The sequence below is a fragment of the Danaus plexippus genome, chromosome 25 (assembly GCF_018135715.1).
Source record: "Danaus plexippus chromosome 25, MEX_DaPlex, whole genome shotgun sequence".
Classification (NCBI taxonomy): domain Eukaryota; kingdom Metazoa; phylum Arthropoda; class Insecta; order Lepidoptera; family Nymphalidae; genus Danaus; species Danaus plexippus.
Window position 1 is genome coordinate 3,112,942 of NC_083553.1, and position 18,952 is coordinate 3,131,893.

At 31.7% G+C, this 18,952-nt stretch overlaps 3 protein-coding genes across 7 annotated transcripts; 1 reads left to right on the forward strand and 2 right to left on the reverse strand.

Moving 5' to 3' along the window:
- Positions 1-68: 68 nt before the first annotated feature.
- Positions 69-2,265, reverse strand: LOC116775259 (small ribosomal subunit protein eS7). Of its 2 annotated transcripts, none has more exons than XM_032668116.2 (5): positions 2,138-2,265; positions 1,618-1,779; positions 1,272-1,456; positions 663-810; positions 69-178 (listed from the first exon to the last, which is right to left on the reverse strand). In XM_032668116.2, the coding sequence occupies exons 2-5, from the start codon at positions 1,777-1,779 to the stop codon at positions 101-103; spliced, it is 573 nt and encodes a 190-aa protein (XP_032524007.1). In that variant the 5' UTR covers positions 2,138-2,265; the 3' UTR covers positions 69-100. The 2 variants fall into 2 exon arrangements, with proteins under 2 accessions (XP_032524007.1, XP_032524008.1); XM_032668117.2 differs by lacking the exon at positions 2,138-2,265 and adding an exon at positions 2,013-2,037.
- Positions 2,266-2,537: 272 nt separating this feature from the next.
- Positions 2,538-14,697, forward strand: LOC116775105 (UDP-glucose 4-epimerase). Of its 3 annotated transcripts, XM_032667922.2 has the most exons (9): positions 2,538-2,591; positions 2,763-2,875; positions 9,212-9,328; positions 9,836-9,956; positions 10,064-10,177; positions 10,832-11,011; positions 11,502-11,615; positions 13,379-13,550; positions 13,657-14,697. In XM_032667922.2, the coding sequence occupies exons 3-9, from the start codon at positions 9,213-9,215 to the stop codon at positions 13,887-13,889; spliced, it is 1,050 nt and encodes a 349-aa protein (XP_032523813.2). In that variant the 5' UTR covers positions 2,538-2,591; positions 2,763-2,875; position 9,212; the 3' UTR covers positions 13,890-14,697. The 3 variants fall into 3 exon arrangements, with proteins under 3 accessions (XP_032523813.2, XP_032523814.2, XP_061380529.1); XM_032667923.2 differs by lacking the exons at positions 2,538-2,591; positions 2,763-2,875 and adding an exon at positions 5,829-6,138; XM_061524545.1 differs by lacking the exons at positions 2,538-2,591; positions 2,763-2,875 and having other exon boundaries at positions 9,838-9,956.
- Positions 14,698-15,351: 654 nt separating this feature from the next.
- On the reverse strand, positions 15,352-18,858 carry LOC116775195 (longitudinals lacking protein-like). 2 transcript variants are annotated; one of them, XM_032668040.2, is made up of 5 exons: positions 18,700-18,858; positions 18,369-18,482; positions 17,306-17,392; positions 16,993-17,139; positions 15,352-16,671 (listed from the first exon to the last, which is right to left on the reverse strand). In XM_032668040.2, exons 2-5 carry the CDS (start codon positions 18,462-18,464, stop codon positions 16,615-16,617), a joined length of 387 nt encoding a protein of 128 aa, XP_032523931.1. In that variant the 5' UTR covers positions 18,465-18,482; positions 18,700-18,858; the 3' UTR covers positions 15,352-16,614. The 2 variants fall into 2 exon arrangements, with proteins under 2 accessions (XP_032523931.1, XP_061380530.1); XM_061524546.1 differs by having other exon boundaries at positions 18,704-18,854.
- Between the last annotated feature and the right edge of the window lie 94 nt (positions 18,859-18,952).

Here is an 18,952-nt window from a genome sequence, read left to right on the forward strand (position 1 = left end):
CTGTATTCAAACTAATATCTCTCCAATAACAACGATATCAAGGTTTTAAAATGAATCGAACACGTTAGTAATGTTTTTGTTTTATTGTAAATTCATAATCTTACAAGTAGGGTTCGGGGAATTCGAACGTGACCTCGCGCCCCGTCAGCTTCTTGTATACTGACTGGAAGGTGTCCACCTGCAGACGGGCAACGAGAATAAGCATCAGAGGTCTTATGAAGTGAATAATGGAAACAAAGCTAAGGATTCAACATTATATAAAGGTTTGAGATTTATTTATTTTTTAATTATTTAGTTAAACTAAGTATTCATATTTTATAAGAGGTTTTTGCAATGCATAATTTAATATTAATTCAGTAAAATAATATAACTAACTTATACAAATTGTCATATCTATTGTTATTTTTTTATAAATATTTCTCTGGAAAGTTAAATACATTTTATTAAACCCTCCATATTGGTGTAAGCTATAATCATTCCCATCAATATTTAATATAAACATTGATTAATGAAACGGGAGAAAGTGATTTGGGCTTATTTTGTGTTATGATTATGTTTAGAGAAAAAAAATAATAATTTGCGATAACTATCACAAATTTGTTTATAAAAATTTTAAATTAATAATAATCACTATTTCCATATAAATGATTATCTGATGATACCTTATGTTCAATGGTAGTCTGCTGATTTTTGTCGAGGTGCACTTTGATGAGTTGGGAGCCATCAAGTTTCACTCGGATGCGTTTGCCGACAATCTCCGCTGGGAACACCAGGTCTTCCAGGATAGCATCGTATACAGAAGTTAGAGTCCTGGATAAAATATTACAAAATAAATTACATTATAATGATCATATCAATGTTTTTTAGAAACCAGTAAATATATAAGTTAAAATTAAACATCATGATGGCATATATTACAGTAAAATATTGTAAATGCCATTAATTGAGAAGTGATGTTATTTGGTACACAACAATTATTTATATAGATTGTTATTGTTTAAAAAAAAAATTGGTGAAACTGGCCTAAATAGGTCCGGAAATAAATACATTGCTAAATTCTACTGAATCAATATAGTGTCTGATATTATTTTACTTACTTAAAGAAAGATAGTGCATCTTAAATAAATTATCATTACATTTTTTTTACCAGAAAATTTTTCCACCTCTATAATCTTAGTAACGTATCTCTCAATAATATAATATTTAAGAAGTAATTATTTTCAAATCAACTAAGCTAACTAACTAAGGAGTGTTGTTAGTAAAAATATTACCTAGATCTGGGCCTCTTCTGTTTGTGGGCAACACGAGTCTTATGGCTGGGCTTGGGAAGGATTTTGCGGTCACCGATGAACACAACATGCTTGCCGCTGAACTTCTTTTCCAACTCACGCACCAATCTGATTTGAATCTTCTGGAACGCCTTCAATTTAGGCATCGGCACATAGATGATGATCGACTGGAATTCACATTGATATTTGTTAGAATATCTTACCACACTAGAGTGTATGAAGGAAATTTAGTAAAATAAATATCCAAAACAGTACTCCAGGAATTTAACGTAATTCTGTGAACATTTTCACTTCCATGAGGTTACTTAATTTGATTAATTCTTCATACCTTTTTATTGTGTAATTCTATTTCTTTAGCTTTAGTAATGTAAAGCTCCCTCAGCTGGGCTTTCAAGTCAGAGTTAGTCTCCAACTCGACCAGAGCCTGCGAGATCGAAGTCTCGAAGGTATCCGGGTCCACAGCATTCGCTTTGATGATTTTCGTACTCATCTGAAAATCACATATTGGGCTGAGCAATACTTCGTATAGGTTATATGTTCCCTATAACAAAACTATACATTTATACACTTCCGACACCAAATACAACACTACTTCTTCATTATAACACGTGTAAAAGCCGCTAAATAAAATAGCTTCAGAGATTTTTCACATTCAACTGTAATAACAATGTTGTACACGGAGAGCTCGGATTTGTCACCCAAAAATATCACAGCAATCATTACCCTTATTATTAAATAACAGTTGCAATTCAGTCCTTTGATTACTTATTAAGGTTTTATCAAATGTATTTAGTAGATTTAGCCATAAATAATATAATTTTATATTAAAAAACCATCTGAATAACCACCTTGAACACTGAGCGGGAGCAAAAGAGACAGAAACAGAAAATAATTCGTGTGGCTTACTAAAAAAAAATATTTCTTGACAGATTGTCAAAGAAGAAATAGGAACTCATACAAATTATATTTAAATAAGTAGAAACCAAGAGAAATATTAATTTTAAAGCAATATATTTTTAATTTCTTTTCTTAATTTTTATCTTACACATGGTTGCTATTAAATATTAAGTCGATGGTTAAATATTTCGAAAAAAAAAATGGTTGTACTTATATATTTACTTCTTAATAAAGAGAATAATATTAAAATATACACATTTATAAAATAAATTTATGTTAATCAAAGAATAAATAATTTTCATAAGAATTTCTTATTCCTGAACGTTAATAGAGACGTTTGACATTATTTAGTACAAACTTCAAAAATAGTATTATTATGTTTTAATTTTTGCAACCTTAGTTATGGTAAATATTATTTTTATATATGTTATTTTATTAAAAAGATAAAAATATGTAGCTGTCATAAATTACAAAACTCTCTCGAACCCCTTTATGTACATGTATTAATTGACGTTATGACCAGAGAATGTTATCAAATGAAGTTTTGTTTGGTGTTAATCAAATGTTTACTTTCAGACTGAATTGTAGAATCTACGTAATGTGAATGTAAACAAGTGACGAATGTAGTTTTAACCGGAATAGACTGTCAGGGCACGTAATGTTCAGTACTTGGTAGCATCGAGCTGAATGTGAGTATTTAATGTTAATTGGAAATTTTAAATAATGTTGAAACGCTTCTGATTCACTGAAAATAATCGAATTTAATCAAGAGATTAAGAATTAAATTGATAACTTACCTTCATTTTTAGTCATATGGGTTGTGCTCTCTGGTTGAATAGATTTTGGTTTTTACATATTTCTGCTGAACACCAATATAAATTTTCTTTATTATTTAAATAACTATGTTAAAATGTGACTAATTGAAAAATTTCATAAAATAATCGATTGTTTTTTTAGTTTTTAGTTTTTACTTATTCTTTATGTAAAATTATTTTTAAATAGTCACTACACCATATCAATTATAGTAACATCACATAAATTTTATTATTTTGAGACAACTCTTTATATTAATATAAATTTTTGATATAATATTTTTTTTTTCAATATTCTACAAAGCAACTGATAATATGATCAAAAAATTTTTGGATGTGATTTGCAAATCTTTAGTTGAAAGAGTAATATGATAAACAAAGTCAAATTGAAAAAAATTCTCTTTTTAAAAATTGGTTAAAATATAGCCTAAGTCACTTCTTATGAGATTATCTACCTGTCATCGGAATTCCTGTCATAAATAGTTGAGCAATTCCAACAATAAGATGGAACAAACAGACAGACAAATTTAAAAAATTGCATTTTTGATCATGTATGTCCACAAATGTGTTCAGTGAAAAGCTGCTCATTTAAAATCTCAAAAAGACTCATTTTTTTTTATTAGTGTAGATAAAATGTACCAAAGGCAAAATAATCATATAACCTAATTTCCAAAACAATATAATTCTTGTCTTTACTCTGTGCTTAGTGCAGAAATTCATTGTAAGTTATTTTTAGTTTTTGAATGCTATTAAACTGAATTATACAAACATATGTGACCTTTTCGATGTAAATATCATATAGCTATTGTGAAAAGTTTAATTATAAATTAAATTGAAATCTCTATAACCAACAAAAATTTCAAGTGTAGGCACATATGACAAAGTTTTTTAGAACATCCGTCCATCTATTTGATATAAAGAACGTGTATTTGATATGAGTCATTCATTTGTTACTATTTTAGTCTAAAATTATATAGGGACCAAGCAGTAGAGTTGTTTTAAAATTTTCATGATCCGCTCATTGCTGATTATTCTGGCTTGTTTCCGTGCTAACTGACCATCAGGGTTATTTACGCTATCTAAAACATATTCACTAACTGAGTTTACATGGACTCATTCAGTAACATTATTAAGGTGGACCTTGTCATCACTACTTTAAAGATATCTCAAAATGACAGGAGCGCGTGAAATGAGCTGCGAAAGTTTTTTTGCCATTGATGTTTTACACAATGTCGGGGCGTCATGCAATCCTTTCTTCCGATGCCATGCTTCACTTCAACGACGTCCTCAGCCGAGTTCGGGCCTCTTAGAGGCACCCTTGGGACGCGCGTATCCCCTGTCGGGCCCGAATTAAACGGGTTGGTCTCATCGGGCCACCCACCTCTCCCGGTGACGCTGTAACAGCCAATACAATAGGGCTGACAGCAATAGACAAAACGAAACTAAAAAAAAAAGATTGTAAAATATTATTTAGTCCCTACTAAACCACAAAACCTACAGAAACCGAAACTCGGGAAGATTTATTACCCAACGTGACTGGTCTGAAGGCTTAAAAAAAATATATTGAAAGATGAATCTAAACATAAAATATTTGGTACAAAATAAGATATTTTTGTGCTACTTAGAGCCTAAAATGATACCTGACTACGGTTCCCATATAGCCTGCGGTCGCATGTGAGACCGTGGAACTAGCTATTACGTACGAATTGAAGTGATCATCAAGAAGAAGCAGCAAGAATCCTGGTTTAGCATGGATTGGAAATTGATCTATTTCTCGACATAATAATGATTAATGGTTCAAAGCATAGTTAAGAATTACGCTGGGTGTATTTATAACATAAAAAAAAAAACAAAAAGAGTGTATAACTACGTGGTGTGGCCCCCTCAAAGAGCAGGATCTCAGCCCAAACGAGCTTTAGTGGGAAAAGCTTGATTATCATGGGTACACGTCTTCTTCATGTTTACAAGAAGATTTGCGGGAGGCTTTACAGGATTGGAATAAAGCGTCACAGGTTATTATCGATAAATTATCGCTTATATGCCGAGACTAGGCGAGATTTTTTTTTCGTTGAAGTTAGTTTAAAAACGGAAATTATTTTTAACGTATAATTGACTCAAATTTCATTATTTTTGATTTTTTCTTAAGGTACGCTCATAAGTAAATAAACATTTATATTGGCAATCAAATCTCTTGTGTGTATTTGAAGTTTTTTTTTTCTATTTCGATGTTGATGGTCACAAATTTTTGGTCAGCAGGGTATATGTCACACTCGTAACAATTAAATAACAAAGCACATATAATTCATTTAATTTCAAGTATAAGTGAAGGTTTAAAAGTTCATCCTAAAAGTCTATTGGGATATATTACTCAGTACATTACTCCACTGGTTTTGTCATTATAGGTTATGTTGTAAGAATTTAACTTTACAGCTCAAATGGTTAGGATTAGAACCAAAAATAGAGGAATGTAACATACATTTTAAACGATCAGTTTATAATCAAAAGGTTTAAGGGTAACTTTTATTCGAGTTCTGCCAAAATAGATGCCAACTTTCGCGCCACTAAGATTCTATATGCTTCAGAGAAGTCTAAAAAGTAAAAATGCACCGTTCAAACGGTAACAATGGTTTTTCTAATTCGTCTTATAATAAGTTAAGGGAAATAACTATATTAAGACAAAAAGGTCTTCATAAAGTTTATTTTGTAATAAATGGGTTAGCTAATTAATTATGAAATAAAAAACGCGTCATTGAACTTCGTACTAAGTTCATATGGTATTTGGTAGTCATAAAAATGAAGACAAAAAAAAAACCATTCTGGAATTGAAAATACAATCCGACTAAACACAACTAATGAACGTAATCTCAAGATAATATACTCGCAGAGATGTCTTATTAAACATCGATTGAAAAATAATCAATCAAAAAAATACAAATATGTCAGCTTATATCACGCATTACAAAACAATATAGCACTTGACGAATTTGATACATGCTGATAATGTAATCTCGTAATAGAAACATTTTGATAACTCTGCTATACAGAGTTCACTGTTCAGTCAAACTGACGCCATTGTGACAGACGCGCGCCTTTTTTATTTTTTTTTTTCTGCACAAAATACAAAGCCAAAGACAGAAAATGTAAGTCTAATTCATTTATATTTTATGTAGGTAATATATTTTTTTTGTAATGCGTTATTTTATTTCATATAACGGTTTTATTGTTATAAGTTTTTACTTTTTTTTTCTGAATTTTACTCTATATGTAAACGTCATGAAAGTCACACGAGGTTTTAAATGTCTTGTGCATTCCACTTATTATTATTATTTATTCACATTACATTAGCGACGAAGCTATTTTCAACATGATATAGTGTCCTTTCAGACTTAATTATTTTAGTATAATATTTTTCCTATATTAATAATGCTATATAAAAGTCAGTGTGTAAACATTTCCTGAATGGAATGAATGAATATTTTTTACAGAGTTTGAACTTAAATTATTATCTTCTCGAAAATGTTTAAAGTAAGATAATTGATGTGACAAATTTATTTACGCGCCCATTTATATAGTGATATATATATATATATATATATATATATACCTATCGCAAATTTAATCAGTTACTTATTGTAAATATGTTAATTTTAGACCGAATTAAACACGTGCAGTTAAAATAAGGTTTTATTTCTTTATATTTTATTTTGTATTGTTGTAATTATATAATAGTAGTTTGCTACTTTGTTCCAGTGTTAGAAATTTTTCCTTAAATTAGTTAAATTTTAACGCTTATTTTATCAGAATTTGTTATTTAAAAATAAATGTAATTTTAATTCCATTATAATTACAGAACTTATAATTTTAAAATAAATATAGTTTTAGTGCCATTAAAATTACACGGTTACATTATTACAAAGTATTATAATGAAATTATTTAATGAATTTATTTCAATTATTTCGCAAATCGAGATATCTTAATGTTTTTTATTTTTAATTAAAAGAAAATTTTTACTAAGACTATACTCTTACTAATACTCTTGTACAAGATTAAAATGTCAAAGTAACATTTTTTTGTATGTCGTAACTTATAAAAATGGTCTCATATATATTTTAAACAAAAAAATCATATATGTTTTTTTTAATTTGGGAGGATATAGCAAATTTAAAAACCTCAATAAGACGAAATTATATTTTAAGTATTTATAAAAAAAAATATATATATATTTTTTAACAAAACTACATTGTTTCATTACGATCAATGTTTATCGTAAGGATTTTATTATCTTCGCTCGTAAATATTATCTGTCCTAATGTCATTTCATTTACATCGTTTCTATCTTCTATTTTAATTATTTTTCTATGTTAATGTTTTTTTTTTCGGGCTGGGCTTTCTAGATGTTATCGAACGATACAATTTTTTTAACATAATTACAAAACATGCGTAAGTCCTTAATACATTTTGATAAAGAATATGTTACTTTATTGTTCGTTGCTTCAAGTCAAGGAAACACAGATTGTCTATACCATCATAGTTATTGAAGTTTTGTTTTCTATACATAATAAAAATAATAATTATTAACGGGAGACTCCAGACTATTATTTTTTTACCTTTTGAATGTAACAATTTAATTACGTCTTTCAAGTGTTTAGTTAAACTAGTGTTATCACAATTTACATTACATCGCGGTTACCGCTTACTCGGGATACTTTTTTTTATCGTTTCAACCGTTTTATTGCGTTAAGACGTTACAAATCGTTTGATATTTTCAATATCCATAGTTTATTGTGCATGCAATACAAAACAATCCTTAAATATATCACAATTAGAGTTGATTATTGTTGTACTTAACTTTGTATGATTTATAACCGTGGACGTTTATTGTCCCGGCTTATTTATTAATGAAATGTTAACGTAACAATTGAAAAACGACCTTATTGTTATCTGAAAAACGTTTTATTTTCCTATTTCATGTTATAAAATTAAGCCATATATCGATATCCCATTTTATGTTAAATATCTATGAGCAATATTTCAAAATTATGTCAGCTGTTTGATAAGAACACTTTTAAAACGGAAGTGTATCTGTCATAGAATCGAAATAAGTTTCGTTTCCTTTTTATCAACACCAAAGAGGTCGTTCTCAAATTTAAATCGATTTGTTTATTTTATGTAGCGGTATGAGAGAAAATCTGGAAACGGCAGTCAATAGACTGACACACACACACACACGCACACACACACAGACACACACACACACACACATAGTATATACACATATGTATATAGATTTCAGTATTGAAGTGGCACTCGTTTAAATAGGTTATGACAATGTAAATACAACGAGTGGCGCGCAATGAAGATGTTACGAGTACATAGCAGGTCCACGTCCTGCATATCATAAAATACAGGTCTTAGATTCCTACTTCACTCCCGACAAAAATAACCACGAGATAATTCATTATTATAGTAGCAAGATATTCATATTGAAGTACATGTTCGTATAATAGATAATTAAATTTTTTTAGTATAATAAGGGAAGGCGTAAGTTTTATAGTATGAGAAAAAACAGTTACGCTTAGTATACATTTTTATGTTTGTCAATGAAACTTCTACCATGAATTTTTTATTGCAAAAATAATTTAAATTTTTCTACATTTTCGTTTTTCTTTTAGTTCCTCAATTCCTTATGTCCGTTTAGTTTATTTTATTTTAAGGATACACATAATATAATACGTCTGTCAATATTGTATAAGGTTTTAGATTTAAATAGCTCAGACGGCTCTTTAGTAACCTTGTGTTTTAATGGAACAATCTACACACAATGATTCAATATAACTCAATAGATAGATGTACGTCATATAAGGTACGATTTATTTCATTTTGTTTTAAGGAATGTGTATGTAATGTTATGGAAGATTGTATGTTTTTATGTATGTAAAATTAAAATTCACGTCCAATGAAAAATAAACGAATGATCAAATGATGTAGACGTTCTTATTTTTGGTTATTTTTAAACAAATGTACGCTTACTATAAGTTCGCAACGTCACACTTCATAACGCACGTTAGCAGTACTTCATTCATAAATCTTAACACATAGTAATAACGTTGAATGAGAAACTTGAGACGTTGCGTGTGTAGTGTGACTGTGCAAACCTATGGTAAGCGTATCTTATATATATTCCATTATTACGTTAGTGTAATATATTACAGCATGTCGATATTAGTGACCGGCGGGGCGGGTTACGTCGGCTCTCACACCGTGATCGCATTGCTGGAAGAAAAAGACGTTGATATCATAGTCGTTGACAACCTCAGCAACGCTTACAGGTGAGTCCGAGCTATACAAGCTGATAGAAAATATAATATAGCTATGACAACAGAAAAGTAAGCGTTACTTACAGTAACAAACTGAATAACGATAGTCTAAAGTTTCTCATTGATAAATGGTCTCGCATAGTATTAACTTTTGTGAATGAAAACAAATACTTAGACATTTAAAACTGAATGTGTTGTGATGCCTTTAACAAAGAAGATGATGATAAGTAATGTGACGGTAATTACTAGTTTAGTTCAGAGTAAAACTTTATTTTCCTGGTATCTACAAATGCTATATTTTATTTATATACTATATTTGAAATTGGATTGGATTGGAGATAGCAGACGAAACCTCTCAGCATTCCATGGATTCTCCGTGATGGTGCCTGATATATATAACATACTATGCATATGTCATTGAAAAGTAATATGAACAATTTAAAAGACTGTCTTTATGAAAATAGTTTGTAAAATAAATAAATTTATCTTTTCCTCAACATATAACGTTTGTCGTTCAAGAGGTGATGGCGTCAAGAAACCGGAGCCGTTGTTGAGGATAGAGGAGATGACGGACAGACACATACATTTCTACGACATCGACATCAGAGATAGGAACGGACTGGACAAAATATTTGATAATGTAAGCGAGACGATATATAGGAATATAATAACTCTCATAAAAAATATATCACTTTAAATTAAATATCATATTATTTTAATGGTAAGATTCAATGTGTTATTTAACAGCATAAAATAGACTGCGTGATACACTTTGCCGCGTTAAAAGCGGTGGGGGAGTCGGTCCAGAAGCCGCTGGAGTATTACCAGGCCAACATTAGCGGGACCTGCACCTTGCTGGAGGTAAATGTATATTTAGGTTTCTAACAAAATTATAAAAAAAAATAAAGTTGTCTTATAAAGCCAGTACTTTTAACTAGAATAAACTCGTTATTATCCGTAATCAAAACACCTTAAACAAGTAAAATTCAATTTACAAAGACACGAGTCACGTCGACAAAACATTTTCCCGCGTAAAAGTGAGCAAACCAGATGTCATCGCTTTAACGTCACTTCGGGTGCGTTCGGGAATTTTAAGGATCGGTTCAAATTAAATGTGTGTTCCCTAAATATATATACATCATATATAAGAAAATCATTTGTATGTCCTTATATATGTATGTATTCTGATATTTAAAGCACTACATACTAATTGTACTACAATAATTTTTTCTGTACTAATATTAATTCTATGGCATTGTCTACGGGGCGTTTAATTTAATAAGAAACTACTAACATTAATTCTAAATAAAACTACAGGCTTCACATAGAAATCGCTTTTCAAGTGATTAACTACTGAAAAATATATTATCAATTCATTACTACACATACGATACAAATGATGTCACAGACAAGTAAAATTATACTATTATTTACTGTTTAATGTGTTTTACGTCATTAGTAGTCCACACCGGATATAGTAAAATGACATATATTAATAGTGCTCTTAACCTCCAGTCAATGCGAGCCCACAACGTCTACAAGCTGGTGTACAGCTCATCCTGCACAGTCTACGGAGACCCGCAGAGGTTACCCCTGGATGAGAACCACCCTACAGGTGGGGGCATCACCAACCCTTACGGCAAGACCAAATACTTCTGTGAGGAGATAATGAAAGATCTGTGCAGCAGCGACCAGGTCATTCCTATATGCCATTTATAATTATATTTTAAGTACTAAAACTACATTTATATAAGGAATTGTGAAATTTTCAAACAGTATTTGAACCTGCTACTTTCATGTTATTGCGTTCAGGTCGCTTTGCCAACTGAGCTGTACTGGCACATGAAGGTCTTTTTAAATTCCTCAATCAATATAACGTGTATTATGAAATTTAAAGTGTTAAAAGGTAGAGAAAAATTAGCGGAGAATTAATGAGAAAGATCAGTAGCTGTATATGAGACAAAAAAGAGCTTTTCGCCTGGCCTTTTCATGGCTGGTCGAGAAACTGTGACTACCCTCAAAAAAATATACAGTTTGTTCGTTATATGTGACTAAAGAAATCATTCGTATTTTTAACCAGAATTAATATGTCTTATTTAAGCATAATATAGTAACTTTTACTTTATCCGATCGTATTGTACTATTGTTGTGACTTGTAAGATAATTGGTGCTGTCTTCTTTCCAGAACTGGAAGATCGTATCTCTCCGTTACTTCAATCCCGTAGGAGCTCATATCAGCGGCAGGATAGGTGAGGATCCGACAGGACCTCCCAACAACCTGATGCCTTATATATCACAGGTATTATTACAAATTGAATTGTATACAAAATATAGTTAAGTGTATATATACATATATGTCGGAGTACGAGTCACTGTCGTTTTTTTCAAAGAGTGACATCAGCATAACTGACGTCACCGATGCATGTATTCTTGAATGTCGTCAGGATCTCGGACTCTTGGAGGTAACCTCGTAGACGGTTTGCCGGATCCCTTGCTTCGAAGAGCTCCGATCCCTGCAGCGGTTCAAGTGACTCTATCCGTGATCTGTAATCGCCTCTATTTATACCAACTGACACTCCTTGTTGTGACTACACTTGTACAGGTGGCTACGCAGGTTATGCGGGTGACACCTGATAATTTCACCTACCCTCAATTATTAGTTATCCAAGAAATAAAAATTGATCTAGGATTGCGACATGCAGAGCTCTCCTTTTTTCCCTGTACGCCTCCATCAGATTTCTGATGGCAAAAATGGCGTCCAAGGAGCCCGATCCTGGCTGAAATCCATATTGACATTCCGAGACAGTACACTCTCACACTCACGCACTCTGTAAACGAGCTTCTGCCCCTCCGCAGTTTCAAGTATATCATATAACGGTGATAACCTGTCACTGCGGGCTCTGGCTACAGCCCTTTTACTGGCAGTTTGATTGCTGCCACTTCTTAAAGGCACTCATCTTTTCACGAATCACCTCCTGCACTTTGTCATTCCACCACCATGTCTCCTTGTCAATGACCCGTCCCCCCCTAGAAAGGCCTAGAACTCGTTTACCTGCTGTGATAATTGCTGACTGGGCTCGATCCCAAACTTCCTGAGCAGTTTCGGTATTAGTCGACAGATTTTGACTCTCAACCTCTGCCCGAAAACTGGTCTGCATCGTTCCATTCAGCAACCACCACCTGATGCGAGCCTTACGTTTCTCGGCCACTTTCTTTTTCGGGGTAACGACATAGTCCATGACAAAAAGTCGATGTTGGGCCGTCAGGCTTTCACCAGGAATGACTTTACAGTTAGTCACCTTGCCGATATGACACCGTCTGGTCAGCAGATAATCTATTTGGGTTGAGTGGAACCCGCTCTTATACGTGATAAGGTGCTGTGGAGTCTTCTGGAAGAACGTGTTCACGACGGCTAAGTCAGACGCAATACAGGTTCTGAGAATATTTTCTCCCTCTGCATTGCGGCGGCCATAACCAAAACCACCGTGTACACGGTCAAACGTTTCCGCAGCCCTACCTACGTGGCCATTTAAGTCCCCCCCAACTATGATTACCTCAGCAGCTGGTATAGCACGTAGAACCTCTTCAAATTGCTCCCAGAGTGACTCTTTTTCTTAAAAAAATTATTAAATTGTTAGTATAGTGTGTAATGTTTCAGTATCCACCAAATGAGCTATAACCTACAACGCTCCTATTCCTGTCAGTGAATAAATCCACCACTGTTCTCCTGTACGTGATCATTAGTTTTATTGACAATAATAACGCAACCCTATATTACGCTCTAGACTCAAGTCTGTATTGTAAGTGATTGAACTCATCTCGGTTTACAGTCTATGTGATACGAATGCACATTTGTTTGTCCAAAAAAGTTAATTCATATTCCAAGGGTTCAGAGACTCTAGGTTATTAGCCAACGAAATGTATAACAGATATTGAAGTCCAATCAGATTCATAGTTTTTCACAAACAACGACAAATAAATATCAGACGGTGAAATTTTGAACCTACCTTATATACTATATTGAAAGTTTTAAATATGTTATATATTTATGATTTTTTGCAGGTGGCGGTGGGCCGTCTCCAGGAGTTGCAGGTGTTCGGCTCGGATTATCCGACTGTGGACGGGACAGGTGTGAGGGACTATGTACATGTAGTGGACCTTGCTGATGGACACCTGCGAGCAGCTAAACTGTTCCACGACCAGAGCTTCAGAGGATTCCATGCTGTCAACCTGGGTCTGTCGATGTGTTGATGAGAAAAGATACCGATAGTTATATCTGAATCTGTTTAAATATCTGTTTACATGAGGTTCTTATATACAAATGTCTTAATATCCTGCAGGCACAGGTCAAGGCCAGTCCGTCCTCCAACTGGTGTCATCCTTCGAGCGTGTGAGCGGGCGGCGGGTTCCTTATCGAGTGGTGGGACGACGAGCTGGAGACGTCGCTGCCAACTACGCTGACGTAACCCTGGCCCGGACACTTCTCGGCTGGAAAGCCACCAGGAGCCTGGACCAGATGTGCGAGGACACCTGGAGGTGGCAGGAGAAGAACCCTCGGGGGTACAGGGACTGATCCCATCACATGCAGTACAACCAAACATTCAAATAAAATGCACTAAATGAAAAGGCTACTAAGTTAATTTTTTTTTGTATACGAAGTTATATATATCACTTTATTTGCTATTAATCCGTGAAGTGACGCTGACAACAAAATCCTTGTCAGTGAATTTTAAACTGACTTACAAAACGCGTTTAGTAATTTTAACACTAGCATTTATATCAATAGTAGTTAAAATTTAATTATTAGTCAGCTGTAGTGTCGGCGAGCGTCACAGATGTCTGTCACATAAAGCATTTATAATGTTACCAGTGTCGTATGTAATTATAATTTATATCAAATTAATTTAACCAAAGTCTGTACCAAATATATAAATATATAGTGGTGATTATTTTTTCTTGTTATATTATTAAAACACATATTTTAGTACGACATTTTAATGTTATTTTGCTTATTTATAATGTGCCGTGCGTACATCATACGACTTTTTATTTACACGCGTTATGGCTGGAAACTTGCATTAAACCAAAATTGTTACCTTTAATGTAAGTTTGTACAGAAATGTATTTCGTATTTTTTATTTCAAACGTTCCTATGTGTTGCCATATTGTTACATTTTAACGCTAAAAATCAAATTTATTAATTTATTTTTAATTGTATCTTTATTTATTTATTTATCATAATGGCTGTGCTAAGTTTGTATAGTATAATACATGTTTTTCTTGCTGTCATTCCAAAAAATGCATTTCGATTTTTAAAGCAGTAATATATATTTTTATTGTGCAGAATACAAATTTAACAAATAAATTGAATCACTTTATTATTGTTGTTATTTTAATTTTAAGAAACGCTTTTCAAATAACGGATATAGAGGTAATTTTTCCGAGTGGATACACGACGATCTTATGTTGGGAGATTTTTTATAGTTTTCTTTACAAATTCGTTTAGAAATACATTAGACTAAGTGACACGGGCTTTACGTCATAAAATCCTTACAGTAACGTATATTTTTAAAAATAGAACTCTATTTTTTTTATTCTGTATGTTATACAACTATTCAAAGTATTTAGCATATCACAGTCATTCTACTTCCAATCATCTTTCTAGTATAGTATTGCAATTTCTTAATAGTATACATTTTTTGTAGACCAATTGATCTTGGTAATGGTGGTATGGCGTCTTGTTGACATAAAACATATGTGAAAATATGTCAATATATTATATATATGTTTTATTAAAGACCGGGATTAATATAAAAAAAAATATTAAAAATTTACTTTCTTGTATGTAATTGATGACACTGTTTGATGGTGATCTTTGGCTGCCTTTAACATTACTATTGCGAACTGTTTCGTGAATTAAATGCTGACTAACTGAACTATTGATTTTATTTTGTTAAGGTCATAACACCCGTCACCTCAAATGTCTATCAAGATTCAAAGTTCATTTGGTGAGAGTGAAGAAAATGACAAGAAAATTGTATTAATTATTTTTATTATTATCTAAAATTACAAATCTTTCATAATTTCAATCATTACATAGTTCACTAGTCCATGTGATCTATCCAGCATCCCATTACATCATCTAAAAATATCAGATTTACATTTATACAACTATCAATACAGCTCCAGAGGAAATATCAATTAATTACCAAATAAATGAGAAACGAAACACAAGAAGGAAACAGAAACATGAGACGCATACACAATCAAATAAACAGCAAACCTGTTTTGTACTAATTTAGTATTTAATTTCAACATAATCCTAATTTAAGTAAAAATAGCAAAAAAAAAAGATTCCTGACAAATGAAAACTTAATCTAAAGAAGAGTTATTTAAAGTATTATGCCTTTGTTGGAAAACAATAATAACAAAAATCATTTGAAGCTACAGCGAACACCTTACAATGCTAACAAAGCAAGTATTAAGGCATTCCAATACATTATGTCTAAGTGTAATATTTATAAATAACTAAAATATATTCTGTTCTGTTAAATTTACATATAAAACATGCTTCTGATGTATAAGACATATGTATTGGAAATTAGATTATAAGGCATCTGTCGGTAGAGTATATACACACTCGGTACAAAGCCAACACAACCGACGGACAGACACTCCCGCTCACGGTGACATTGGCTCTCGTACATGGTGTGTGATGTGATGTCGGCCACACTTTGTTGGGCGATCTGTTTATATAAGCTAAAACTTTGGTTGCTAGGTAACTAAGTGGGATAGACCAAAGTGTGTCCGGCATCACACCCTGTATAACTTATATCTTTGATAAATTGTCATCATACGAATTCCCCGTTTCCTTTCGATACAATGTAAAGGCAGCACACAACGGTGTGCTGGTCCATCTTAAAGGTTACACGAAAGTATTACACATTCAACTTATATAGCAGTCAAAGACATCAACGTAGCAAAACTATATTGCTTCATCCACATATTGTTGGCCGTCTCGAACCATTCCACGATGTATTGCTTAAAACGGCTGTGATGGCCCTGAATTAGCTAAACGATCATTAGGTCCCTAGTATAAGCCAAATAATACCAAATGAATATCAAACATTAACGCTATGGACCGATAACTCACACAGAACAAGACACTACTACGATGTAGTTATTAAAATTGCTTTCATATATTTTCTGTATAATTTTAGGACCGTATTTTATGAAAATAATTAATAACCTTACAATGGTTGTAACATTGGTGTTAAATCACTAGTATTTATTTACTGCTAGCCCTCCCTCTTGATGCTTGGCATTTGCGGCGGTGGTTCTGCTAGACCTTTTACCTGGAAGACAAAACATATTTTTATATAAAAAAATATTATAAAATTGCAACAAAAAAGCGACTCAATACTCTTTAAGTTGTAACAAGCAACATAAAACATCACACAGCAGCAAAATACAATTCATCTATCATACATAAAACGTTTTAAATGTGACAAATGTAAATATTTTAAAGTATTTAACAACCTTATGTACAAGTTTAACTGAGTCTTGGCAATTTATATAAACGGCAAGCAACATAACACATTGCAAGACATGTAACAACAATTGATCGATGAATTGTATAAGAAAAAGTATTTATATTATTACGATAATTGTTGTACCTTGAGACGGGCAGCGGTTTTGAGGAAGGCCGGCAATTGTTCCTGTGAGACGTTTACTTCCCCGGCATACATGAACTCTAAGATAGCCTGCAGATGCTGATACGAAACATCTTTTAGGATTATAATGGGATGTTTTGAAGGATTCTCCTGGAATTGAGATTGTTTATATAAAACAATGATAATGACAAAAATATAATAAAATTAGAATTACATACATTAAGAGAAAAGATAAGAGATTTTTTTTAAGCTAACTATTTAGTAACAAACTTGGATCAGACAAACGATTTTATATTCAAATGTCACGAGAGCATACCTCTAATAAACTTTTAAAATACGGACTACAAGCTGATAGGACCATTTTGTGTGCTTTACACGTCTGTCCTTCACAGGCTAGTGTTACCTGAAATAAGAACATTTATCAGTAAATAATAATTAAGATTTTTATATTAAATTAAATGTATAACTATTGACTTACTTATATATTGCATTTTAAATATGAAGGAAATCGATAAATTAAATAATATTTTACTTTCACTCCATGTTTATTGTAATACAGTTATTTTGTAATTAGTAATTACTTGAAAGCGGACATCAAGACGTGAGTTTATATAATTAAATTTAAAATATCACTATATGTCCAAAATTTTACAGTACACAAATAATGTAAGAGAAAATACAGTTCCTAAACAAATATATCTATTTAAGATGTACGATGAAAGAAAAAAAATGTGTAATATTATTAGCTTTTTATGTTTGAATCTGAAATTAAATTCTAGACAGTAATGGAGTGATACATTCAACGAATATAACAACATGTTACTTGAAAGTAATTGCCTGTAGTTAAAATATGAACTAATTTTATTATTTTTTTTTTTCATTATATATTTCCCTTCAAATATGAGAATTTTTTAATAATAACTCGTTGTAATGCAAATTTGAATTATTACTGTTAATTTTTTCAAAATAAAATGCTCTTTGAGACTTGAGACAGGATGTCATTAATTCATGTTTAGTCAATAAATTAAGAATTTGTAAATATCACAGGAAGCCATTCATTCTAGCTCTAACAGGATACACGATGATAGTTTTACAATCTGTTTTTTTTTAAATTATATATTTAATTATTTCTAAATTACAACAAGTTGAATGTTACCTAAATTTGTTATAATGAATTTCTCATCAATCATTATTTTAATAATTCTTTATTATTTATTGTTATAAGATCCTTTGAACTTTTGTGTTTATTTATACACTTAGTCAAATTAATTATTTTCTGTACGTACATCAATTTCAATATACACATCACGAATCCAAACAAACTGTGAGGTTATAAAAATATAAGATGCTATCAAAACTAATAGACATGGAACACTTACGTCTGTGAAACTTTTTTCGTCTCTCAAATGTCTGAAAGAAGTCACCATATTCGTTTGAAAGTCGTTCCATTTTAGGAAAAATTGCTGGTCCCCCATATTGATGTTTTTTTTTAGCTGAAATATTATTAACAACAGTGTAAACAACATAAAAGTGGTATCTACATATTAAAATCACAATTCAACAGTTAATCAATAGTCAATAAAAATAATGTATGTGGTAATAGTGCATTATAGTTTTCTACCTACGTCACTATGTGGTATGCATTGCATAGAAAACAAGCTAAGCTAGACACTTAATTACAATTTAAGAATGTAAACAATTAACTCATACCTACTCCAACTTCGCTATTTATTCTAAGAACCACGTTATATCTAATAATTAACACTAAAACTTAAATGATTTTATCTGAAAATAAAGACGCGGTCCCGCATAAATTAGCGACTTCTTTCTATTTCTTCAAATTCCTTCCTTCACCTATTTAGAGTTGCCAGTTCATATGTATCAGTTAAGTTTTAAAGTATACATTTTTACTTTTACCTCAAGGTCAAATATTTTTTTTAATGAAATGCTATTAAAATATAAA